General features: G+C 49.7%; 2 protein-coding genes across 4 annotated transcripts; one reads left to right on the top strand and one right to left on the bottom strand.

Moving 5' to 3' along the window:
• Positions 1 to 152: 152 nt before the first annotated feature.
• Positions 153 to 24,412, top strand: LOC104066247 (uncharacterized). Of its 3 annotated transcripts, XM_054075992.1 has the most exons (11): positions 153 to 216; positions 2,347 to 2,502; positions 3,238 to 3,347; positions 15,129 to 15,242; positions 16,658 to 18,343; positions 18,862 to 19,030; positions 19,916 to 20,064; positions 20,236 to 20,348; positions 21,181 to 21,270; positions 22,466 to 22,588; positions 23,067 to 24,412. In XM_054075992.1, exons 5-11 carry the CDS (start codon positions 16,798 to 16,800, stop codon positions 23,259 to 23,261), a joined length of 2,385 nt encoding a protein of 794 aa, XP_053931967.1. In that variant the 5' UTR covers positions 153 to 216; positions 2,347 to 2,502; positions 3,238 to 3,347; positions 15,129 to 15,242; positions 16,658 to 16,797; the 3' UTR covers positions 23,262 to 24,412. The 3 variants fall into 3 exon arrangements, with proteins under 3 accessions (XP_053931967.1, XP_053931965.1, XP_053931966.1); XM_054075990.1 differs by lacking the exons at positions 153 to 216; positions 2,347 to 2,502; positions 3,238 to 3,347 and adding an exon at positions 13,963 to 14,182; XM_054075991.1 differs by lacking the exons at positions 153 to 216; positions 2,347 to 2,502; positions 3,238 to 3,347 and adding an exon at positions 13,964 to 14,182 and having other exon boundaries at positions 18,931 to 19,030.
• LOC104066236 (glutamine amidotransferase-like class 1 domain-containing protein 3, mitochondrial) lies at positions 4,568 to 11,818 on the bottom strand. Its single transcript, XM_009568815.2, has 4 exons — positions 11,663 to 11,818; positions 8,848 to 9,019; positions 7,421 to 7,622; positions 4,568 to 6,320 (listed from the first exon to the last, which is right to left on the bottom strand). Exons 1-4 carry the CDS (start codon positions 11,768 to 11,770, stop codon positions 6,128 to 6,130), a joined length of 675 nt encoding a protein of 224 aa, XP_009567110.1. The 5' UTR covers positions 11,771 to 11,818; the 3' UTR covers positions 4,568 to 6,127.
• Positions 24,413 to 24,974: the final 562 nt, after the last annotated feature.

Raw genomic sequence — 24,974 nt, 5'->3', positions numbered from 1 at the left:
ATTCCATTGCCATTCGGTGCTGCTCCTTCTACTCAGGGGACACGGTCTCAAACTCAGCCCCCGCAACCCCCCCGGGCTGCTCTCAGCCCTTTGACCGCTGCCCCCCCTCCCCCGCCCCGGGGCCAATAGCGCCCCTCGGCCCCGCCCCAGCCCGGCCCTGGCTAGTAGCGCTCCCCCAGCGCGGGGGGAGCGGAGCGGCCCGGAGCTGCCGGGATGGTGAGTGCGGGGCGGGGTTGGGCTAGGGGCTCGAATGGGGCTCAGGCTGGTGCCGGTGCGGGTTGGGATGGGATGGAGTGGGGCAGGTGCTGGGACAGGAAGAGGTGCTGCGCTGGCATGGGATGGGGATGGGGATGGGATGGCATGGGAGTGAACAGGAGTGGGGCTGGGGCAGGGGCTGGGGATGGAATAGGGCAGGGGCTGGAATCTTCCAGCGGTCCTGGCTGACTGGGAAAGTTGCACTAGACTGGAGGCTGGCTGATGTTGTGCCCATCTACAAGAAGGGTTGCAGGGAAGATCTGGGGAACTACAGGCCTGTCAGTCTGACCTCAGTGTCGGGGAAAGTCATGGAACAGGTAATCTTGAGTGCTATCAGGAAGCACATGCAAGAGAACCAGGTGATCAGGCCCAGTCAACATGGGTTTACAAAAGGCAGATCTTGCCAAACTAACCTGATCGCCTTCTATGACAAAATCACTCGACTACTGGATGGGGGAAAGGCTGTGGATGGAGTCTTCTTGGACTTCAGTAAAGCCTTTGACACAGTTTCTCACAGCACTCTGCTTCAGAAACTGTCAGCCTCTGGCCTGGACAGGCGCACACTCTCCTGGGTTGAAAACTGGTTGGATGGCCGGGCCCAGAGAGTGGTGATCAATGGAGTTAACTCCAGCTGGAGGCCAGTTACAAGTGGGGTTCCCCAGGGCTCGGTACTGGGTCCAGCTCTGTTCAATGTCTTTATCAATGACCTGGATGAAGGCATTGAGTGCACCCTCAGCAAGTTTGCAGATGACACTAAGTTGGGAGGAAGTGTGGATCTGCTGGAGGGTAGGGAGGCTCTGCAGAGGGATCTGAACAGGCTGGACTGCTGGGCCGAGACCAATGGGATGAGGTTTAACAAGGCCAAATGCTGGGTCCTGCACTTGGGGCACAACAACCCTATGCAGTGCTACAGACTGGGGAAAGAGTGGCCGGAAAGCTGCAGGGAAGAGAAGGACCTTGGGGTGCTGGTTGGCAGCCGACTGAACATGAGCCAGCAGTGTGCCCAGGTGGCCAAGAAGGCCAACGGCATCTTGGCTTGTATCAGAAATGGGGTCACCAGCAGGTCCAGGGAGGTTATTCTCCCTCTGTACTCGGCACTGGTGAGACCGCACCTCGAATACTGTGTTCAGTTCTGGACCCCTCACCACAAGAAGGATGTTGAGGCTCTGGAGCGTGTCCAGAGAAGAGCAACGAAGCTGGTGAGGGGGCTGGAGAACAAGTCTTATGAGGAGCGGCTGAGAGAGCTGGGGTTGTTTAGCCTGGAGAAGAGGAGGCTGAGGGGAGACCTTATTACTCTCTACAACTACCTGAAAGGAGGTTGTGGAGAGGAGGGAGCTGGGCTCTTCTCCCAAGTGACAGAGGACGGGACAAGAGGGAATGGCCTGAAGCTCCGTCAGGGGAGGTTCAGGTTGGATATCAGAAAAAAATTCTTCACAGTAAGAGTCATTGGGCACTGGAACAAGCTGCCCAGGGAGGTGGTCGAGTCACCTTCCCTGGAGGTGTTTGAGGAACGGGTGGATGAAGTGCTGAGGAACATGGTTTAGGGAGTGTTAGGAATGGTTGGACTCGATGATCCAATGGGTCCTTTCCAACCTGGTGATTCTGTGGTTCTGTGATTCTGTGGGGCAGGGGCTGGGGATGGGATGGGGTAGGGTCTCCCCACAGCCTTCTTTTCTCCAGGCTGAACAACCCCAACTCTCTCAGTCTGTCCTTGGACAGGAGGTACTCCAGCCCTTGCATCATCTCTGTGGCCTCTGCTGGATTCGCTCCAACAGCTTCACGTCCTTCTTCTGCTGAGGACTCCAGAACTGGATGCAGGGCTCCAGGTTTGGTCTCACCAGATCGGAGCAGAGGGGCAGGATCCCCTCCCTCCCTGCTGGTCCCACTGCTTTGGATGCAGCCCAGGAGACGATTGGTTTCTGGGCTGTGAGCGGACGTTGCTGGCTCATGTTGAGCTTCTCACCCCCAGCACCCTGAGTCCTTCTCCTCAGGGGCTGCTCTCAGTCATGTCATTTCCCAGCCTGTATTTTGAGTGTTTCTTACAATGTAACCACTACTATTTTTCCTTAAACTTACCTTTACTTCCTTAAGGCTGAAAAAGATTCCAAAGAAGAGATTGTCAAAGCTTTCAAACTCTTTGATGATGATAAAACTGTCAAAATCTCTTTCAAGAACCTCAAGCATGCCGCCAAAGAACTGGGGGAAAATCTCACTGATGAGGAGCTGCAGCTGTACAGCTTATACCTGGTGTGTAAACCGTGTTGGGCACAAGTGCTTGCTGCCTGTGGCCAATGCTGTAAGGTTCTGATTGTCTGTGCCCGCTGAGCAGGAAGGCAGGCACAGATGCTCAGGTATTACTTGGTTTCATATTTGTCTAAAAGCTCTATAAGCAGTCTCAGTCCAATTCTCCCTCTGCCTGGAGAGCTGAGGCATCTCTGCCTGTCTGTGAAGTAGGAGGATGAGCAATGAGAATAAGAAGTGGGAATCCCTCTCTCAGTGGGGGAAGGAAGCTTGCTCAGGGGCAGTTTTTAGGTCAAGTCTTCCAGTTGTAGGTGCTGTCCTGTGCGATTCTGATGCCTGAAGTGAACCTGTCTTCTCTCTCCTGGCAGAAATGGAAGAGTTTCTGTCAGTTTGTGACTGGGAGCTGGATTCTGAGGTCAAAGACGGGTAAAGTGAACGTGGCTGTTGAGACTGCGTCAGCAGAAATGCAGTTTAGCTGGGGTTACAATGATGAAAAAGGAACAACCCCACTCTAAGCACTTTGTTTCTTCCAGGACAGTTCCTCTCATACAAGATTTTCTACGTAGACTTTTGTATAAATACATATATAAGGGCAGTTTAGTAAATACTTTGTAGCATAGTAGCTCTGATGTTGAGCTAATGCTTTCTCCTTTAAAATAATATACTTAAAAATGGTTCTGATTCTGTATTAACTTAATAATTTGAGTCCCAGCCTAATCCACATCTCGTTTCTGAATACAGACATCCTTCGGGACATGATCGATGAAGGAGACAGAGATGGATATGGGGAAGTGAACAGGCAAGAATTCTTGTGGATCATGAAGAAGACCAGCCTTAACTGAAACAGAACTGTATGTATTTGTGCTCATGTGTGTAAATGTTCGGTAGTGCCTCACTTTTTTTTTCCAGCCTGTTCTTTTGAGACAGCAGAAAATCAGATCAATCTATCAACATGGTGGGATGACTCGTATAACTGGAGTGCAGCTATGGGGAGTTTAAACTCTTCAGGTGGGACAGGAAGGGTAGGAGAGGAGGCGGTGTAGCCTTCTATGTCAAAGAGTGCTTTCATACCCTGGAGCTGGATTACCGTGAGGAAGGGACTGAGTGCCTTGGGTTAAAATCAGAGGAGCCCACAAGAAGGCAGACATTGTGATGGGAGTCTGTTACAGACCACCCAGCCAAGAAGAAGCAGCAGATGAGCTCTTCTATAAACAGCTGGGGATAGTCTCTAGATCACTACCTCTTGTCCTTGTGGGAGGCTTCAGTCTTCCTGATATCTGCTGGGAGTACAATACAGCAGAAAGGAAGCAGTCTAGGAGGTTCCTGGAGTGTGTGGAAGACAACTTCCTCACACAACTGGTGAGTGAGCTGACAAGGGAGGGTGCCCTCCTGGACCTGCTGTTTGTGAATAGAGAAGGCCTTGTGGGGGATGTGACGGTTGGAGGACACCTGGGACTAAGCGATCATGAGATGATAGGGTTTTCAGTTCTGGGTGAGATGAAGAAGGGGATTAGCAAAACAGTCACATTAAACTTCCAGAGGGCAGACTTTGGACTGTTCAGAAGGCTGGTTAGGAAAGTCCCATGGGAGACAGTCGTTCAGGGCAAGGGAGCCCACGAGGGCTGGGCACTCTTCAAAAATGAAATCCTAGCAGCTCAGGAGCAAGCCATCCCCATGTTCCTGAAAAGGTGCCAGCAGGGGAAAAAACCAGCTTGGTTGAGTAGGGAGATCTTGAGAGACATCAAATTGAAGAGGAATGTCTATGAGCTTTGGAAGAAGGAACAGGTGTCTTAGGTGGACTACAGGGAGAAAGTGAGATCGTACAGGTTAAAAATCAGGAGGGCTAAGGCCCAACTAGAAATCAAATTGGCTAAATCTGTGAAAGATAATAAAAAATCTTTCTACAAATACATTAACAAGAAAAGGAGGACTAGGGAGAATATTCAGTCCCTATTGGATGCAGAAGGAATAACAGTGATAGGGGATGAAAACAAGGCTGAGGTACTTAATGCCTTCTTTGCCTCAGTCTTTATTAGCAAGGAAAGCTGTTCCCTCTGTGTACAAACCCAGGAGTTAGAGGAGCAGAATGAAGCTCCCATGATCCAAGAGGAGGCTGTTAGAGACTTGCTTGCCCAGCTAGACACCCACAAGTCTGTGGGGCCAGATGGGATCCACCCAAGAGTACTCAAGGAGCTGCCGGATGTCCTTTCCAAACCCCTTTCCATCATCTTCCAGCGGTCCTGGCTGACTGGGGAAGTTCCACTGGACTGGAGGCTGATGTTGTGCCCATCTACAAGAAGGGTTGCAGGGAGGATCCGGGGGACTCCAGGCCTGTCAGTCTGACCTCAGTGCCAGGGAAAGTCATGCAACAGGTGATCTTGAGTGCTATCAGGAAGCACATGCAAGAGAACCGGGTGATCACGCCCAGTCAACATGGGTTTACAAAAGGCAGATCTTGCCCAACTAACCTGATCACCTTCTATGACAAAGTGACTCGACTACTGGATGGGGGAAAGGCTGTGGATGGAGTCTTCTTGGACTTCAGTAAAGCCTTTGACACAGTTTCTCACAGCACTCTGCTTCAGAAACTGTCTGCCTCTGGCCTGGACAGGCGCACACTGTCCTGGGTTGAAAACTGGTCGGATGGCCGGGCCCAGAGTGGTGGTCAATGGAGTTAACTCCAGCTGGAGGCCAGAACATGAGCCAGCAGTGTGCCAGGTGGCCAAGAAGGCCAATGGCATCTTGGCTTGTATCAGAAACGGCGTGACCAGCAGGTCTGGGGAGGTTATTCTCCTCCTGGCACATCTTTATCGAGGCATCGAGACAACGTTAGCCTGAGCTACAGGGACTTGGCTTGAGCAGACCAGAAGGGAGATACAGATCGTAGGATCACAGATTGGCCTGAGTTGGAATGGCCTGGATGAGCTTGGAGGTTCTTTCCAACCCAAACCATTCTGTGACTCTCTGATTCTGACCAATCCTGGCAAAATAAGTGGGGTTTGTTGCTGGTGACTCCTTCCTGTAGTGGTTTCCCCACACGCTGGCCAACCAGTAGCACTAAAATCACATCCAAATCCAGAGTAACAAGGGCAAAATGAAAGCAGAATTCTTCTCATGCAAAAAGTGTTGAACTTTATTCAGTAGCAGAACTGCGTTCCTTCCTTTTGCCACCAATTCCTCTGCTCTGTGAGGTGGAGGTTTGTGGGGAACTTTGGAGCACTGGGAAGGTTGGATGTATGAGGAATCTTGGAAAGGGCCCAATTCCTGTAGATACGTGATGTGCACATCTGGTCAGACCAGTGGTGGTCGATGGGATGCAGGCAGAACCAAGGACGATGGCTGTATTTGAGCTCTGTGGAAACCTGGCTTCTGCCTGCCAGCTCAGTGCCTGCCCACACTCCAGTTACTGGCAGTTTGCTGCCAGTAACTGGTGCGTCCTTGGCAGAACACGACAACTCTTCCATTGCTCTGGAGTTCTCCCTCCTCAGCAACCAGCAGTGGTCCAGTGAGGGAGAAGAACTCCATTTGAGTATCATTTGCCTGTTGATCTGTGGGTGTAAAAGGGGAAGAATGTTCTCTAAGGCTCGGTGCCTGCAAACAAGAGGAGATGGATTCTGTGGCTTTGTGGTGTTCAGGCAAGTCTGACCACTTCTTTGACCATTTTTCCGATGCCATCGTAGATCTCGTGAATGGGGGCATTGCACATGAAGGCACTGGTGGTCACCAGCTTGTTCTTCACATCCACGTGAACTTCAGTGACATGTTTGTTCACGTGCTTGCAACCAAGCTCCTTCATGGTCTCAGCAGTCTTTGCGTAAGGCCATCTACAAGAACAAAAGACAATAAACGTTGTGTGGGGAAGCTGTTGCTACACCAAGTGATTTGACAAAGACCTAGAGTGAGCAGTCTCCTGACTGCAGAGATGGATGGTCCATAAGAAAACCTGTTTTATAGGATCCACATCTCTTCCTGTATTCTGGAGTCTTCAGCACAGGAAGGACGTGGAGCTATTGGAGCGAGTCCGGCAGAGGCCACAGAGATGATGCAAGGGCTGGAGTACCTCCTGTCCAAGGACAGACTGAGAGAATTGGGGTTGTTCAGCCTGGAGAAGAGAAAGCTGTGGGGAGACCTTAGAGCAGCTTCCAGTGCTAAAAGGGGCTCCAGGAAAGCTGGGGAGTGGCTCTTGATCAGGGTGGGCAGGGAGAGGAAGAGGGGGAACGGTTTAGAGCTGAAAGAGGGGAGATTGAGATGAGATCTTAGGGAGAAATGTTTTGCTGTGAGGGTGGGGAGGCCCTGGCCCAGGTTGCCCAGAGCAGTGATGGCTGCCCCATCCCTGGAGGTGTTCAAGGCCAGGTAGGATGGGGCTTGGAGCCCCTGATCCAGTGGGAGGTGTCCCTGCCCATAGCAAGGGGTTGGAGCTGGGTGGGCTTTGAGGTCCCTTCCGACCCAAACTATTCTGTGATTTTATGATGTCTACAGAACAAGGAAAAACTCCAGTGAGTTGAAAAGCTGAAGTAAAGCCACAATAAGACCTTGATGTTCCGCTATAGATGTTTTGCTACTGAACTCTTTCCTCTCCAGACTTTGTGTTTAGGGTTGAGGGTTTATTGTCACTAGCTTCCTCAGGTGACATTACTTCCTAGCCCTTCCTAGCAAGAGCCATCCAAGTTCCTTCCCTGCCACTGGGAGAATTCAGTCACAGCTTTCCCTTGTAAGTAAGGACAGTTCAACTCCTTCCCTCTCAGCACTGCCAAGTCTTGTGCAACCATCCTGTTCCTACCTAGGGTCTGCTTCGTTTCATGAGTCTGTGGTCTGGTGTCTTTCCTACCCTAGGACTAAGAGGGTGCTGTTTACCCTGGGGAAGCATTGCTGATGCTGTGATGTTCGTGGTGTGATGTCATATCAGCTCTCCAAGGGTACTTACTTCTCACACTCTGTGTCGTGGCCCACAGTCAGCTCGCAGCCTGGGAAGATCTTGGCTGCCAGCACTGGGGAAATGCAGCACAGACCAATGGGCTTTTGGGCAGCATGGAATGCCTTCAGGACGTCCTCCACCTCTTTGGAGATCACGCAGTTCTTGCCTTGGGTAGCCCAAGTGCTCAGGTTTTTAGCAACTCCAAAGCCACCTGAGAAGAGAAACAGATTAGGCCAGAAGATCAGTACTCTGGAGTGGGATTTATTCAGGTATGAAAGAATGCTAAAATGGATTTGGTGGGTGGCAGCATTTGCCCAGTGTTGATAAAAGAATTGAAATCAGACAAGTTGAACCCTTGTGAGCTGCCTGCCAGGAGGTGAGACATCAAAGCAGCTTTGTTGCTCCTAAAGAGAACTGAATCATAGAATCATTTGGTTGGAAATAGACCTTTGAGATCAAGGGTCCAACCATACCTGTCCACTGCTAAGCAAGATCCCTGAGTGCCTCATCTGCCCAGCTTTTAAATATCTGCAAGGATGGGGACTCAATCACCTCCCTGGGCAGCCTTTCCAGTGCCTGAGAACCGTTTTGGTGAAGAACTTTTCCCTCATATCCAATCTGAACCTCTTCTGGGGCAACTTGAAGCCATTTTCTCTCATCCTATTGCCTGTCACTGTGGAGAAGAGACCAGCATCCACCTTGCTACAACCTCCTTTCAGGCAGTTGTAGACAGTGATGAGGTCTCCTCTCAGCCTCCTTTTCTCCAGGCTAAACAGCCCCAGTTCCCTCAGCCGGTCCTCATAACCCTTGTTCTCCAGTCCCTTCCCCAGCTTCGTTCCCTTCTCTGGACACGCTCCAGCTCCTCAATGTCTTTTTTTGCAGTGAAGCAGAGAGGTACCAGTGCTCTGTTGGGTACTGTGTTTCACCTCTGAGCTCTGTTCTGAATGAGGGTGGGACATGCTGATGAGTTTTCTCTTGTCTCTTCATCCTTGCTCCAAGCCTGATGCATCCCCAGTGAAATCCCCAGTGGTCATCCTTTCTCTGAAGATAAATTGCAAGGCTAACCAAGCTTTTGAGTCAACTCCTCTCTGTCCCAGCCTCCTCTTCTTCTGGTAAGGAGGTAGGTGTGTGGTGATGGAGGGGATAATTCCAATAGATGGTTCAGAGAGGAATTCCATTAGTGATTATCTGCCCTGTCCTCTTGGGATAAGCTTCTGCGTTGCTCTTTTAATGTAAGCCCAAGCCACCACAGCTGCACAGATGGGAGATGCCTGTCCTTCCAGTCTGTCTTCCTCCCCACTGGTGCTGCCAGTCTTCCTCCCTACTGGTGCTGCCCAATTCCTCTCCAGCCCATGACTCCCACGTCATTCAAGGCTTAGCGCATTTTTAAGCTGTTCCCAAGACTTTGGGCATGCAGACCCTGCATGCTGTCCTACCAGGTATGATGATGGCATCCAGCCCCTTGACATCCAGCTTGGCTAGATCCTTGATGTTGCCTCTGGCGATTCTGGCACTTTCAACTAGCACGTTGCGCTTCTCCTGAGTTGGCTGTCCTTTCACGTGGTCCACCACATGCATCTGGTCAACATCGGGAGCATAAAACTCTGCCTGTGGAGGGAGGGAAAAGTTCTGTTATCCTTCAGGTGTGTATCTTAAGCATGTTAAAGATCATAGGGAGTGAATGGAGATGCTGGAGTTGCTGGAAAGAACATTGCTGGTGGATGCAGTGACCTTCGCACTCATCTGTACCTGATACTGGCACCAGAAAGGTTATTGTCATAGGGAGGAGGAGGAAGGAAAGGAAGAGAAAGAAGAAATAAAGAAGGGAAGGAAGGAAGGAAGGAAGGAAGGAAGGAAGGAAGGAAGGAAGGAAGGAAGGAAGGAAGGAAGGAAGGAAGGAAGGAAGGAATATTTATCCTGACTTTAAAGGAATGAGGGTGGTGTTAGGTAAAAGCGAAGCAGGCAGTCCTTACTACTTGTTCTGGGGCCTGAAGTGCTGGAGAAGGAGCAGTGACTCCTTTCCTCCTTAGGAAAGTGAAGTGTCCCTAGAGCCATTGGTGAAGCCATTTTGTAGTGCTTTCCCTCTGCATCCAAATCAATCCCCTTCACTGGGACACCCCAGCCCTGTCCCAGCGGCCCCTGCAAAGCCGGTCATCCCCTCTGGGGGCTGGCTACCCAGCCTGTCAACCCACTTGCCTCCCTCAACGGCAGGACTTTGAGTTTCTAAATTGGAGAGGGGAAGATTTAGATCAGACATTAGGAGGAAATTCTTTACAACAAGGGTGGGAAGCTGTGGCCCAGGTTGCCCAGAGCAGTGGTGGCTGCCTCATCCCTGGAGGGGTTCAAGGCCAGATTGGATGGGGCTTGGAGCAACCTGATCCAGTGTCCCTGCCTGTGGCAGAGGTTGGAACAGGTGGGCTTTGAGGTCCCTTCTGATGCAAACCATTCTGTGATTCTATGATTCCTATGATTCTATGATTCTTCTCCCCAGCTGCTGCTCTCCCAAAGCCAGAGGTTTTGCGCCCCTGGGAAATGCTTCCCCTTCCTTCAGAGTGGTTTCAAGCTCACACGCAGACGTGTAGAGTGGAGGGTGGCAAACAGATGGGCAGCAGGTTTTGGGACTGCACAATTTTTGCAGTTCTGGGCCTCATAGTTTAAGAAGGATGTTAAGGTACTCGAAGGTGTCCAGAGGAGGGCAGTGTCCAGCTGGTGAGAGGGCTGGAAGGAATGTCTTATGAAGAGCGGCTAAAGACTTTGGGATAGTCTAGTTTGGAGAAAAGGAGGCTGAGGGGCATTGCTCTCTACATTTCCCTGAGGATGAGATGTGGAGAGAGCAATGCTGGGCTCTTCTCCCTGGGATCCAGGGACAAGACACAGGGAAAGCGTTCAAAGCTACATCAGGGGAGGTTTATACTAGACATTTGGAAGTGTTTATTTACAAAGAGGGTGGTCAAACACTGGGAAAGGCTTCCTGGAGAGATGGTTCATGCCTGAAGCCTATTAGTGTTTAAGAGGCGTTTTGACCATGTCCTTAATAACATCCTTTAACTTTTGGTCAGCCGTGAAGTGGTCTGGCAGTTGGAATGGATGATCTTTTAGGTCTCTTCCAACAGAAATGTTCTGTTTGGTTTTGTTCTGTTCTGTTTTATTTTACTGTATTCTAAATTTCCTTAGACAAGCTTGATGAAAAAATAGAAGGAAAGGATTGAAATAATGCCCGAGGTTCCTCCACTAGAGGCCCTTGCTGGTCCAGGAATGAGTGGAGTTTGTGCTCTGAGCCTGCCAACTCTGGGTACCGCAGGAGGGAGGCGACTGCAGCAGGACGGGGGGAGAAGAAGAGGTAAAATTACAGACAGAAAAGGTTTGGAAGAGCCTCGGCTTTAAGCCAAACAGAGAATACATGGTTTGAAGGCTTTGGAATTGTTCAAGCCAGGTTGGATGGGGCTTGGAGACCCCTGATCCAGTGGGAGGTGGCCCTGCCTGTGGCATGGGGTGGAACTGGATGGGCTTTGAGGTCCCTTCCAACCCAAACTATTCCATGCTTGATTTTATGACTGATTCTCATTGGGTGAGATGGCTTCGTAGCACATGTCCATCCCCACTGTGCCTTTGTATTTAATAGAGCAATTCTGATTCCCGGGAGAATGGCTCTGACCCACCATTGTAGGTGGCTCAGAGCTGAGGTTGATGTTAAACAGGGCTTCTCTCCCTCTTCTTCCAGTCACACCAATATTGTGACTAACGTTAGAGCAGCTGTTTGAGGCTCCTGCTTTTTACCCCTTTTCAAGTTCAAGTCATTAGAACTTGTCTGTTTTCCGTTCTAATCATTGTAGGTTTAAAAAGATGAATCTCAAGCAGCCCAAACTAGCAGCAGCCTTCTCAACAGAAACACCAAAGCAGCCAAGGGGGGGTGCAAGCCACAAAGAATGCAGAATGCAGTTAGGAAAGTTGGCCTCAGTGTTTGGATACACTCAACACAGAGCACTGAGCCAGCCCTTTTATACAGCAAAGTTGTGAGAGCAAAGCAGAGGCCAGAGTGTTCTCCACACTCACTGGAGGAGCTCCTACACTGTTTGCTTTGACTCCAGTCATGCTTTGGAATTACCTGAGCAGCGATGGGGAGCTTGTGATTTGTCCGGCAAGCCACAAACCTCCTAAGAGACAAGCACCTTAGGCAAGAGACAGACTGAAAAGCAGAGCAGGGTAGAAAGAGCCAGCGCTGGGACAGGAACCTGCCAGGGTGCCTCTTACCTGTGCCCCCTCCCTGCTGAGATGCACCAGCACAGCGGAAGCCTCATGGATCTCACTCCCGTCGTACACTCCGCACCCGGCCAGCACGACAGCCACTCTCTTTCCCATGGTCCCAACCAGAGCAGGATTCCCTGGAGAGCCTCAAATTACTGTGCTTCTCTGTTCAGCGCCTGGACTCTTTTATAGCGCGATTCCTCCCCCAGGAGCAGGTGGGGCCAGGAGGGCTGGGCTCAAGTTCTTACTGGCAAGAAGGTTTTCTTTCCAGGGCCACAGGCAGGGCATGTCAATATTATTTGTTTCCTCAGCTGACTGCTCCCTTGCAGATCTTCCTAGCACGTTGTCTGCAGAGCATCCCCAGCTGACGGGACCTGTTCCACAGAGCAGCTCTGTTTTCCTTCTCGGCTGTCCTTTTTCCATTCTATTTCAGAGTGAAGTACCAAAGGCTTTGTACATAAGGTGGTATCAGAGGGAGCCTGCCTAGACCAAGTGTTCCAGCCACTGCATTCCTCTTTGTGCCCCATTTTTTAAACCCCACACTGCATAGGGAAACCTCAGTCTTTTAACACCAAGATTTCCTTTTCTGACCTTAAGTGTTCTTCTCCTTGTATCCTGTCTCTCAAGAGCAGACATTTTGCACTCAGTTGTAGTTGTTTTCTGGCCTTTGGGTCTTGAGGTTAGGAATGGAGCACCTTCCGTACAAGGCCAGCCTGAGGGAGTTGGGCTTGCTTAGTCTGGAGGAGAGAAGGCTACAAGGAGATCTTATAGCGACCTTCCAGGACCTGAAGTGGCTACAAGAAAGCTGGAGGGGGACTATTCATAGAGGCTTTTGGTGATCAAAGCCTCTTCACTGCTGGTTGACTCGGTATCTAAGATATTCTTATTGTTTCTTCTTGCATGAAAAAGCAGCTGAACCATGCTGCAACTTGAACAGATAGTTTCTTCCTTCAGCTGGTCAGAGAGCAGTCCCTTAATAATAGAACAAAGACAGCCAGCAGATGATGATTTAAAGAAACTTACTGCTTGCTGCAGACGGTGTTATTTAGCTCTGCCTGTTGCGAATTGATTGAGGTGGTTCTCCTTGTTGATATAACTGCTTTGGGGTAACTGGACAGACCGGGGTTTCTCCAGTGCTGGCTCCTCTTGTAATAAGATCTATCTCAATAGACACATTGAACCTGAAGATCTAAATATTTAGGACATGGAACCTAAGGAACCTAGAGATTTAGCTCATAGATCTATTGGAGCAAGTCCAGAGGAGGCCACGGAGATGATCTGAGGGCTGGAGCACCTCCCATATGAGGACAGGGTGAGAGAGTTGGGGTTGTTCAGCCTGGAGAAGAGAAGGCTCTGAGGAGACATTAGAGCAGCTTCCAGTCCTGAAAGGGGCTCCAGGAAAGCTGGGGAGGGGCTCTTGATCAGGGAGGGCAGGGACAGGACAAGAGGGGATGGGTTTGAGCTGAAAGAGGGGAGATTGAGATGACATCTGAGGAAGAAATATTTTGTTGTGAGGGCGGGAAGGCCCTGGCCCAGGTTCCCCAGAGCAGTGGTGGCTGCCCCATCCCTGGAGGTGTTCCAGGCCAGGTTGGATGGGGCTTGGAGCCCCTGATCCAGTGGGAGGTGTCCCTGCCCATGGCAGGGGATGGGACTGGATGAGCTTTGAGGTCCCTTCCAACCCAAACCATTCCATGATTCTGGGGTGATTCTGTAACTGATATTCCCTCACTGCCTGCTCTGTTCTCCTGGAAAGCCAGCCAGGCTCCTCTAAATCTACCCTCACACCGATGGTCTCCAATCTGCATGTTGACATTGACACCTCACTCATGCCAGCTGCACAGGAAGAGCTCACGCTGAGTGCCAGGAGAGGCTGGATTAGGTGGATGTGGCATGACACGTGGGCAGAATCACCTTTAAGGTAATGGCACTGAATATGCCCTGAGTTGCCCAGCGCAGAGCAGAGGTGCCAGGCATTCATAGCTGTGACAGGGACAAACAGCAGGAGCATGACCAGCGTTAGGAGAAATAACTGGTCCCTAGGGAGCTCCTGGACTTGCAGAGTGCTTGTTTGCTCCAGTGAGGTGGATTCTTTTAAAAACCTTAATTTTAACTGGTGTAATTTCCTCACTGGCTGCAGCAAAAAGGCAGTCACGGTAATAAACCCTCAGCGTTGGTTTTCAAGTGTCTTTTTGACCAAGAGTTAATCACCAGTAAAATTAGCAGCCCCTGGAGGGACCTCCCAGAAACCCACGCTGACTCACGGGCCCAAATTTATTGCAGCGAGGAGGAACTGGTTTGCATTTCTTCCCGCGTGCAGAGAGGAACGCTAACAGACGATGTTTGTAGGGAAAAGGGGTGGAGAGCCGGGAGGAACGCGGGCCAGCCAAGTGGCTTTGGTTATAAAGAGCTAGGGAGGAAAGCGAGGCAGCAGTTGAGCCGCAGCCGGGGCTTCGGCAAACTCGGGGATGGCAGACAGGAAAGCTGAGTCACTGCATTCCTCCATAGGGCTCTTGGGTATTTCTGCAGGTAGGAATCAAGTCGTCTTGGCATGGGAGGATGGGGTTGGGACTAACTTGCACGGACAACCCTCTTTCCAAAGGGGGCTAAAGTCTCTGTTTATCCTGAATCCTCTCTGCTTGGGTAACGTCTTCGATCCTGAGGTCCCTGTGCCTATTCCAGCAGCCAACACAATATTTGTCTTGGCTTTAAAGCGCTGGCCTGAACTTTTGTGCTTGATCTGCGCAGGGTAGGAAGCAAATCCAAATGTTTTGGTAGCTGTTTTCAGAAATGATCTTTATTTGGATGCACTTTCCTCTCTCCTCTCCTCTCCTCTCCTCTCCTCTCCTCTCCTCTCCTCTCCTCTCCTCTCCTCTCCTCTCCTCTCCTCTCCTCTCCTCTCCTCTCCTCTCCTCTCCTCTCCTCTCCTCTCCTCTCCTCTCCTCTCCTCTCCTCTCCTCTCCTCTCCTCTCCTCTCCTCTCCTCTCCTCTCCTCTCCTCTCCTCTCCTCTCCTCTCCTCTCCTCTCCTCTCCTCTCCTCTCCTCTCCATCTTCCCTGCAGCTCTGGTTTCTCTGTTCTCTCCCTTTCCTTTGCTCTGTCTTTGTGTTTCACCTTTCAGAGTGCTGCCCCTTGTCATTTTAGCTGGTTTTCTGTACGCACAAGGCTTGTGTGATCACCCATAGAGCACATGTGCTCTGTCTGCCTTTGGTGTGACTGGGAGTGGAGAGCTGATTTTTACCTTTAACCAACAACAGGGGAGCACTTTCAAACCTGATTAAGTTCAAGTTTCTTAAAACCAGTCTCTTAGAGAGAGGTGAGAGCTTGGACACAAACCAAGCTACTACACACTCCTGCAGCACCTCAGATTTCATTATTTGCTGTCCTCGTACTGTGATTTTTCCTAGATTTTCTGGTTTTTTTGGGGTGAAGTTTACAAGCTCTTTCTTTTTTTCCCACTTCTCTTCTCACACACAGGCTCACTCGTGCTGGCAGTGCATTTCTACAGTCTGCCCCGAGCAGCCCCTCTGATCCCCAGCACAGTGCTTGGAGTCCTTCTCTTGATTTTATCATCTCTTTTGGCGTACGCAGGTAAGACTTGGAGGGTGGCCAGCCTCAAGGCATCCCCCCTCTGTAGCTTCACATGGATTTGGCAGCCTGATCCAGTGGGAGGTGTCCCTGCCCATGGCAGGGGGGTTGGAACTGGATGATCTTTAAGGTCCCTTCCAACCTAAACTGTTCTATGATTCTATGAAAATAGCATGTCAGTGTGTAAATGCCAAGAGGTCTAGCTGTCTAAGAGAAGAAAATCACTGACTATAACCAAATCCACACTTTTTAGAGTGAATGCTGAGTTATTTCTCCTTTTTAACTCAACAAGAATGTGAAAAACCAAGATTTGGTGCTGATAGTTTTTTATCTACAAAGCAGACAGCTTGGCACAGGCAGTACATAATTTAACCCCCAAAACATAGGTTCTTCTCCTCTCAGTCTGTGGTGGCACAAAGCATTAATAGAGAGCACTTAGAAGGAGCTGTGTTGGTGGGACCAGCATTCCACCACAGCTGGTGGGATGGACCGCTGGGCAGGTGGTGTTTTACAGTTGATGGGAATCAACAGCCTCCTACCTAAGGCGGGAATTCTATACTTGTGTGATTACAGCCTTCTGTAACTTGAGGACTCATTCAGAAGAGCTCTTGCTTCCCTTTTCAACTTGAGTCTGGCTCACAGAGCTGTATTAGTTTGAGGATGAAATGAAGCATAGGTGCATTACAAAGCCCCAGCTTGGAAGGAACCTTTCAGGTCTACCCACACTGATCACAGGGGAGAAAGTAGAGCAGTAAAAATCAGGTACCTGGTGATATTGTTTGGAGGTAGTAGGTGAGTTCCATTCAACTTACAACGATCCTCGTCATTTTGAGGATCAAGATGCTCAACAGGGTAGTTCTTGAGAGGGAGTGGAGTTTGCAATTCCTATGCTTCTGTCTTCTGAGGAGGCCCACTTATTTATGGGGCTTGTGTGATGCTTGTGTTTCAAACGCTGGACCTGACAGCTTGCAGCAGGGACAAAGCAAACCACCAGGGAACCCGAACGAAAGAGGACTTGATTTGCATGAATATATTATGGTCTTGTTAGTGAGCCTGGTAGGCATCAGATGGCTTGCTGAACCTGGACTTCTTTAGAGGGAACTGCATGCCAGGCTTAGTACAGCACATCGCTGAAGGATCTCAAGGGCTTTTTGCTCACCTCAGGCATTCTGATAAACACAAAGTGTTGTGCTGGTAGAGTCTTCATGGTCGAGTCTACAGAGTGTAATGGGGCGTGGTGCAACCTACCTAAAGTCATGATAACTCTGTCTAGCATCACGCAGGACCTGTGACTTCCATCCATAGTGATCATGCTTCCAACATACCATGTGGCTATAGCACAGCTGCCTGTCCTAACAACCACATTCCATAATCTACTGTCCTGAAGTCACATTTCTACCTTGTCATTTTTTTCATAGGAATTCGGAGAAGTCCGAGAAATGCCTCTGTGTTCTTATCTCTCTGTCTGACCATCTCAGTATTCTGGTGTGGCTATGGAGTGATCTTCGTCCTGGAAGGGCAAGGAGTTTTGAACGACGCTGGTGATTTCCGCAGTGCCATGGTGCCTGGCCTGGTCACATTCACTTTGGCACTGCTCATTATTGCAGTGGTGGGCTTCCTTTGCAGAGAGGTCGTCCTAGCTATGATTGCTTCTGCTGTCTCACTTGCCAGTGCTCATGAAGTCGCCATGCTTTATAGCACAGCTTTCGGTTCCTCAGCTGTGGCTTGCAATTACATGATTGTCTGCTTGGTTGGTGGTTATTTTGCTCTGGGCAGGATTCTCTATTTCCTAAACAAAGAGAAAATTGCCCTCCCTGGTACAGATCTGGCCAAGAACAAGACCCACAAACAGGTCCAGTCCACCAGTGGCAGCGGGAGTCATTTTGCAGTTGTCGGTCTGATTCTGAACATGCTGTCTGCCAGTGTCTTTGGCTGTAGGCTCCTGGGCATCACTGGCAAACTGGTTATTGGGCAAGTGCCCTGGCTGTGGGCAGCTGGGATCTACCAGATTGGCATCTGCATTTTATCATACCGTGCCATGGATGCACTAATGGCTACGTTCTTTGGTTTCACTTCCATCCTGAAATTTGCTGAAGGCTATTGCCTTTTGTACCCAATCTGGCAACCAGAGGAGCCATCTTTTCCTACTCCATTCTTGGTGGTTTTCTCAATTCTTTTTGCAGTCTTGGGCCTTTTTCTCACTCTTAAGAGCCCAGTAGATGGCCTGTATTTGCTGTTTTACGTGGCCTACTGCATTGCATTAGCTTGCCATCCTAAGGGGTTTTTGGAAGGTGGACCCCAAGGCATGGATGTGGCCATCTTTGTGGGCTCAGCCTTGATGACTCTAATTCACCTGTACAATGTGAAAGCAAGTGCCAAGATCCCAACAGGGAAGGATGCTATGAAGGCCCTTCTCGCTCGCAGCAGTTTCCTGAAGCTTCGTGAAGGGACAGACCTTCATACCCCATACCTGGGGTATTCCAAATACGCAGACGCAGAAGTACTTGGCTATGCATGCAGTGTCCTTGCTTCTTTTGCTATAACAATGCCAGGAGACCCACAGGCTCCACTTGCTGTTGTTGTGATTCCATGGGTAGTGGTAGCTGGTGGGGTCCTTAAGCTTCTAGGCGGCTCAGTGGCCTTTGCCCGGGGTAAAACCCTGGAGAGCAGTGCCTTCATTCTCTATGGTGTCCTGTGGATCGTCTGGGGCCTGACCAGGTATGGTGGCCTCTATGGCACCACCAGAAGCTTCCATGCAGCAGTAGGCATCGTTGCTTTCATGCTCTTCAATGGCTTCATTGTCTTCTGCACGCTTTTCTTAAATATCACTTGGTTTTTTTACTCCCTCACGTTCTTCCTCATCACTGTCAGCTTCTTGCTGGATTCCATCCATGCTCTCCCAGCTGGCTATGACGTCGCTGCCACGCTCATCTTTGGCCTGGTCAGTTTTTACTGCTTCCTGTCTGCCCTTTTCAACAGCATCTTTGAGGGCTCCTGCTTGCCAATGGGTAGGCCCATTGTGCAGCTTAGAGGTGTGGGGGGAGGAACAACCAAGTGCCTTCATCTGCCTGCCAGGAAAGCTTCCTCAGTCAAGAGAATTGCAGGTAAGGGCATCACGTAGGGCATAATGTGGGGGTGGAGGGTAAATTAAGGGAGGTGTTTGTAGCAGAACACTATTAAAAGGATGCAATTCCAGTCCAGGTGTGGAAACCATAATAATCTGATGACATTTGGATGAAGTGGGCCAAGTGATAAGAGTTGTTAGAAGCCAAAGACACTATGGGGGAAATAGGACCAATTCCATGGTAGGAGATGGGTTTGGCAGTGAACTGCTGCGTCTCCTGTCTCATAGCCCTGTCTGCTCAGCCACGCTCAGAAACATGAATCCTCCAGGTTGGGGCTGCCACTGAAAGCTTTGTACAGAGGAAGTGGGGCAAATGTGTGGTGCTTGCTCTCTCCATGGGGCTGAATGACTTCTGGCCCTGATGACCATGGCCCAGCGCTCTCCTAAATGCCAGATCTCCTCCAGGAGGAATGCTTGAAAATGCACTGGCAGAGGAAAAGATTTGTTAGTTGGGAAAAGGAGATGGGAGCACTAAATTCGCTGTTTGGTCTGTGACAGCTCTTCTGGGAATTACAGCCTCTCACTTCCAGTCGCTCAAGTGGTTCTGCCCTGTTCACATGCCAACAGATATCCTGAAGAACGGAGGGACTTGTGGCATCCCCACAGACACTGTGTATGTGCTTGTGGCAGCCTGTAATCGGCCTGATGCTGTGGAGAAAGCTCACCAGTAAGTATTTATCTTGCTGCTCCAGTGAGGGCTTCCTTGATTGGTCTAAAGGAGCCTCTAGTACTTACTTGTTCCTGGCCACTGGGTACAGCAACCACTGAGAGCAGAGAGATGCATACCTTGGCTTGTTCTTTTCATCGGACCAGTGAAGTCATGAGTCTGAGGGAGAAGATCTGAATGAGGAAAGGAGGCAGTTTAACTGGAATTGTCTTCTAGGATATTATCGTGGAATCAGAATAGTTTGTCTTGGAAGGGACCTTAAAGCCCATCCAGTTCCAACCCCCGGTGATGGGCAGGGACACATCTCACTAGACCAGGCTGCCCAAGGCCTGAACACCTCCAGGGATGGGACATCCACAGCCTCCCTGGACAACCTGTTTCAGTGCTTCACCACTCTCGTGGTGAATAAATTCTTTATGCCCAGAAGAAGACACCTGGCAGGTATAGGGCCAGCTAGCTTGGATATCACAAGGGAAGCGAAAGAAGTAGCAAATGGGGCAGGGGAATTTTGTACCAATCTGTAGGTATTATGCATATCGTCACAACAAACCCCCTCTTGTGTGTAACAAACACCTCTGGCTATAATTTTGTAAGCGCCTGAGACCCTTTGTATCACTGGTGTTTCCTCAGACTTTGGGCAGTTGGGGCTTCTACACATCCTTACATGAGAAGCTAAAGCTTTGATTTGGAGTAGACATTCTTGGCTGGGAATGATGCCCCTTCCTGTCAGGTCACCTGTTGAATGGTCCTACTCTTACTACAGACTGGTGACCTGGGGCAGAGCCCACAGACCTTGTCTTGACCTCACCAATATGATTTCCTTTTCAGCTTGAAAATAAATCACCATCGTACTTCTGTGCTCATTTTTTTTTGCCTCCTTTCCAGGTCCAAGCACCAGGCTCAGGATCGCCCCATGTCACTCTGGATTTCCAGCCTAAAGCAACTGGAACCTGCAAAGCATTTGTTCACTCCCCTCCTCTGGGACTTCATGGAGTCTGCCTGGCCATCTCCTATCAGCTTGGTGGTTCCCAGAGGTGAGGAAAAGCTGTTACTTCTAAGCTCTCTGGAGAGCTTTGGCTTTGAAACTCCAACTTTAAGTCACGCATTCCTGCAACGCCACACAGTCTATGGCAATATGTCTGGTAAGATCATTGTCTTCAGACTGATATCCATTCATAAGTGCTGTGTGACTCTTCCTTGTGCAGGTGAATGGGTGGACTTCCTGGGAATGAAAGACTCTGCTATATATGTTGGGACCCCTCAGAGTGTTGCCATCCGTATCCCTGACTGCTCTGTCACCACGCACCTCATTGACTTGGTGAGTGGCCAGAGGACACGCATCACAGCAGTGCTGGTGACCAGACCTTGCCAGTTGCTGGCGCCTCTGGAGGCGAGAAGGAAAGTGAGAGCCTGGAGCACTCTCTGTTAGTCCTCTTGGCTCCTGTCTTCTCTTTTTCATTTCCTCAGTGAAGTGAGGATCCTCGCATGTTCAGACAGGTTTAGGGAGTGAAAAGTGTTAAATCAGTAACTCCCACAAGAAAAATATCATTAAGAAGGCACGGGGCATGCAGGCAGCTGGTGGTTGATTTTGTTGCAGAAAAGCAATAACCACCAGGACAGAAAGCCAGAAAAGCTGTAACACACAGACACTCTGTCTGATTTCCTACATAGAACACTTTTGTTGCAAGCATGGGCTTATGTGAAGCCAGAATAACTTCTGAAGGTCTAGAATGTGGCCAGAGGAACTGCAATACCCTGCGGGTTTTGCCTATTTATAGGACAGCTATTGTAGGTCTTTGGTTGCTGGAAACCTGCCCATGGCAGGGGGGTTGGAACTACATGATCTTTAAGGTCCCTTCCAGCTGTAAATATTCTATGATTCTATGATTCTATGAAACCAAAATGTTCTTTCCTGATCAACACCAGCAAAGCCCAGTTCAGCAGGGTGGTGGTGAGTTGTTCACGGATTTGGTGGGACTATAGTTGCCTACAAAGTCAGTGTCACTGCCTCGGTGAGTCACATTGACCTCTCTTCACAGTCACAGAGACTCACAAGTGAACCTCACAGTTCAAGTCATTCGTCTGGGCCCTGGCCCAGGCATTCAAGTAAAACGTGCACGGAGCTTTCACTCCCATTTTTGTGTCACCAGGTTGGCCCCATTGTGGTCACGTCAGCAAATCCAACGGGAGAGGCAGACACAACCCACCACAACCAAGTGTACGCCAAGCTGGGAGATAAGGTAACTGAGGCTCTGTGTCTTTTCTTTCCGGCTGATCCCAAAAGATGTGGGTATGGAAGAATGCAAGTGCCTTGTTTCCAGTCGGCGAATCAATAGTTGATATCAGGAATCTGGGAAAGCATCTCATTAAAAACCCTCATGGACACTCCTCCTGTTGGCGTCACAGTGAAAGCACAGTGTAAAATACAGAACTTGGTGGGGAATCAAAATACTACTGGATAGTTATGGCTTTGGCAATGTGTGTTAGTTCATCTTCCAACACAGAACGATACCAAAATGCTTCTTTGCTTACAGGTAATAAACTCACTGATGCCTGAAAGCGCCAGGGCTCCAGCTGGCATGGAGCTGTCAGAACACAGGAGGTTCCCTTCTAAAGCTGAAGCTGTTTTATAGCTGGTGCCAAAGCTTTAAAATATTCCGGGCTTGTAGAACTTAGCTTAGTTCTGGAAGTGCAGTGGCGATGGCCATCCAAATGGCTCTTTCATTTACTGCTAAACCCTGAGAGCACTGCACTTTGTGTTTTCACAGCAGACAGTGTGAGGACAGTTTTAAAGAAAAGGTGGTACAAATCTTCCACTTCTGACTCCTCAACAATCTGTTTTTCTACACGTTTGATTTGTGGACAGGACTTCTTCAAAGCTTCTCAGCTTGAGTAAGCCTGTCTTTGCTGAACTGCTGATCTACACCCCACAGAGCTCTCTCTCTCTTTGCTTTTAATATGTTCATTCATTCCAATTTCAGCCCTTAATTAGTGTCAATACATGAGGGTAGGAAGGAAGTCCTTAAAGGGGCTCCAGGAAAGCTGGGGAGGGACTCTGGATCAGGAGTGCAGGGATGGGACAAGGGGAGGTGGTTTTGAGCAGCAAGAGGGAAGATTGAGATGAGATCTTAGGGAGAAATGTGAGGGAGAATACTGTGAGGGTGGGGAGGCCCTGGCCCAGGTTGCCCAGAGCAGTGGTGGCTGCCCCATCCCTGGAGGGGTTCAAGGCCAGGTTGGATGGGGCTTTGATCACCCTGATCCAGTGGGAGATGTCCCTGCCCATGGCTGGGGGTTGGAACTGGATGGGCTTTGAGGTCCCTTCCAGCACAAACCATTCTGTGATTCTGCAATTACCTGCTGTTGCAAGGAGGAAACTGCCCTCTGTTTTCCCAAGTGCCTGAGGGGAATTTAGTGTGAACTTCTGTTGCTCTTCAGGTGGATGCAGTTCTTTGTGCTGGGCCTTCTCCAGAGAACATTGCCTCCACTGTTGTGGACTGCACCAAAATTGACAGTGGAAACATCGGGTTCTTCAGAGTTGGTATTATCCCCAAGTCTCAGGTAAAATTCATCCTGATTTTATTTCTGTTCCCTTTCCCCATTGCTGCTCATTAGGTGGGTTTCAGACTGTGGGTTTCCTAGCTCCCTAAAGAGGTGAAGAAATCTGTGGTAGCATGAGGAATTATCATCGGGTGGTGTGAAAGAGCAGAAGAATAGAGGTCTATGTTGTTTGTATCCTGACCCTGCCTCCAGACCACCATTGCACCTCTCTGTGCTAAGCTCTGGAGAATGTGCAAGATGAGATGGATTCACTGGTGGGAAGAGCTTTGAGATCCAAGGTCATGGACCTCTGTGGGGCAGGGTCTCCATGTATACCTGTCCCAGAGACCTTTGAGCAGGCAGAAATGCTTAGTGTAATCCCAAGGCTGAGCCCAGACACGGAGTTTGAGAGAACAGGGCATTATTCCAATAGCTGGAGAAGAAATTAGTGCTGTCCCCTAATTACTGACCCAGTCACGAGTGTGGTTACTGGTTCCAGGTGCTGCAGATACTGGAGCAGGTGCAGAAGAAGCACACACTGGTTCCTAACAGCGGCACTTGGACCACAAAAGGCCAGGAAGAACGTGTGAACCAGAGCCACGCTGTGCAAAACGGGGTGGGCACGGCTGCCTTGGAAGGGACCACACTGGCACCGTCCACCACCGATGGCCATGAGAACCTCACTCGCTTCTGACTCCATGCAGGTCAAGCAGTTACGTGCTCGCTAGGAAGGTGTTTGCTGGGAAGTGCCATCTAGGCTAGAGTGGGGAAAGGGAGTGGTTTCTCAGCTGTGGGGGTGACTTATTCATCTTTCTATGGATCCTGCTACGCTATCCCAGCACAGAACTGACAAACCACCATCACTCAGAAGTAACATTTTCACTTACAGACACTGCCGGCTTTCACTGAAGATCAGCCACGACCAAAGAGAGGGTTATGTTGGTGACAGACTAGCCCAGAGTACTCAAACGGGAGTCAATCCCTTCGGTTGGGGCATGTGAAGGGTTTCATGAGTACACATTGGGGGGGAAAAGTGCTGCTTGAATCTTGTGGTGGGAAGAGGGAGAACAGTAGATGTTGACAGGTGCTGTGGTGGTGGATACAGTGGGCTTTCTAATACAGGGGAGACACATGTCCTTGGGAGCTGGGGTTGTGCTGATAGGTCTTCTTGAAGGTCATGGAACCCAACACTAATAAGAAATGCTGTTATCTGAGGTGCCATTTTCTGTGTCTCAGTCACTGTGCATGTGGAATTACCATTTTGATGACACCAATATCTTCTTAGAAGTGCTGGAGGGTTATGAAAGACCTTCCTTTCCAATGTTATCTTATGCAGAGTATGGATTCCAGGAGAATCGTCTGCACTGCATTTGAGGGTGCTGGAAGCTGGTCTCTTGCCTTATAGCGTAACCATTCATATCTCATGGTACATTTCCTCCAGAGTGCAGGTTGAGTGCAGAGTCATAGCTGCTGACCAGGAGGAGGTGAAGAGATGCTTCAAGCTAACGTGAGGAGTCTTCCTTGGCCAAGACTTCCTATGGTTCTGCTGTCAGCAGCTTGTTTAGTCTCTGAAAACTCTTGATCTTATTCTCACCCGACTCAGGTGCAAGGTGCTGATCAAACTCCAGCTGAAACCAATGAATTGATACATTGATTTCACCTGAAGTTCTGCTGGAACTTAAATGCTGTGCAGTCAGAGGAGCTCAACCTCTATGAACTATGGCAAAACCAGGTCTTTCTCATCTTGTTCTTACAGAGCTGGCTCTCTTCCTGCAGAGAACAATTCCAGATAGTTGAATTTGTTGAATATTTGCTGGTCTACTTACTGTATCTCTTTTGAGTTTATTCAGAGTGATTTTTTTTTTTAAGCAATAAACTGTTTTCAATTAAGAGCTACGTGTCCACTGTGCTATCATCTGCACCAAGTACGTGGGACAGGCCTCATGGATCAAAGGGTTGTGGATTTTAGCATGTCAGGATTCCTGACCATGCACTAAGGGTCTTAGGAGGGAATCAAATTGCATCACTTTCTAGGATGGGCAAGAGAAGGGAAAAGAGAACTCCTAACCTTACCCCCCTCGTGCTGGCTCCAATGCAAATGAACTCATAAACACCTGGGCTGAATTTCATCCCTTTCCTTGACTCACTAAAGAACACCCACAAACACTGAAAGCTGAGGGAGTGTCGTAAGAAGTGTTAATCTGGAGAGGTGCTGAAGCACCACAAAGTCTTTTGCTGTGGGAAAGCATCCCTGGCTTAAATCAACCAGGGATGCTGCTACCCTGGGAGTCAAATTATAGAATCACGTGATGGAAGGGACCTCAAAGCCCATCCAGTTCCATGCCTCTGCCAGGAGCAGGGACACCTCCGACTGGATCAGGGGCTCCAAGCCCCATCCAACCTGGCC

Source organism: Cuculus canorus, chromosome 10 (assembly GCF_017976375.1).
Source record: "Cuculus canorus isolate bCucCan1 chromosome 10, bCucCan1.pri, whole genome shotgun sequence".
Taxonomy (NCBI): domain Eukaryota; kingdom Metazoa; phylum Chordata; class Aves; order Cuculiformes; family Cuculidae; genus Cuculus; species Cuculus canorus.
This window is presented reverse-complemented; position numbering and strand designations above follow the sequence as displayed.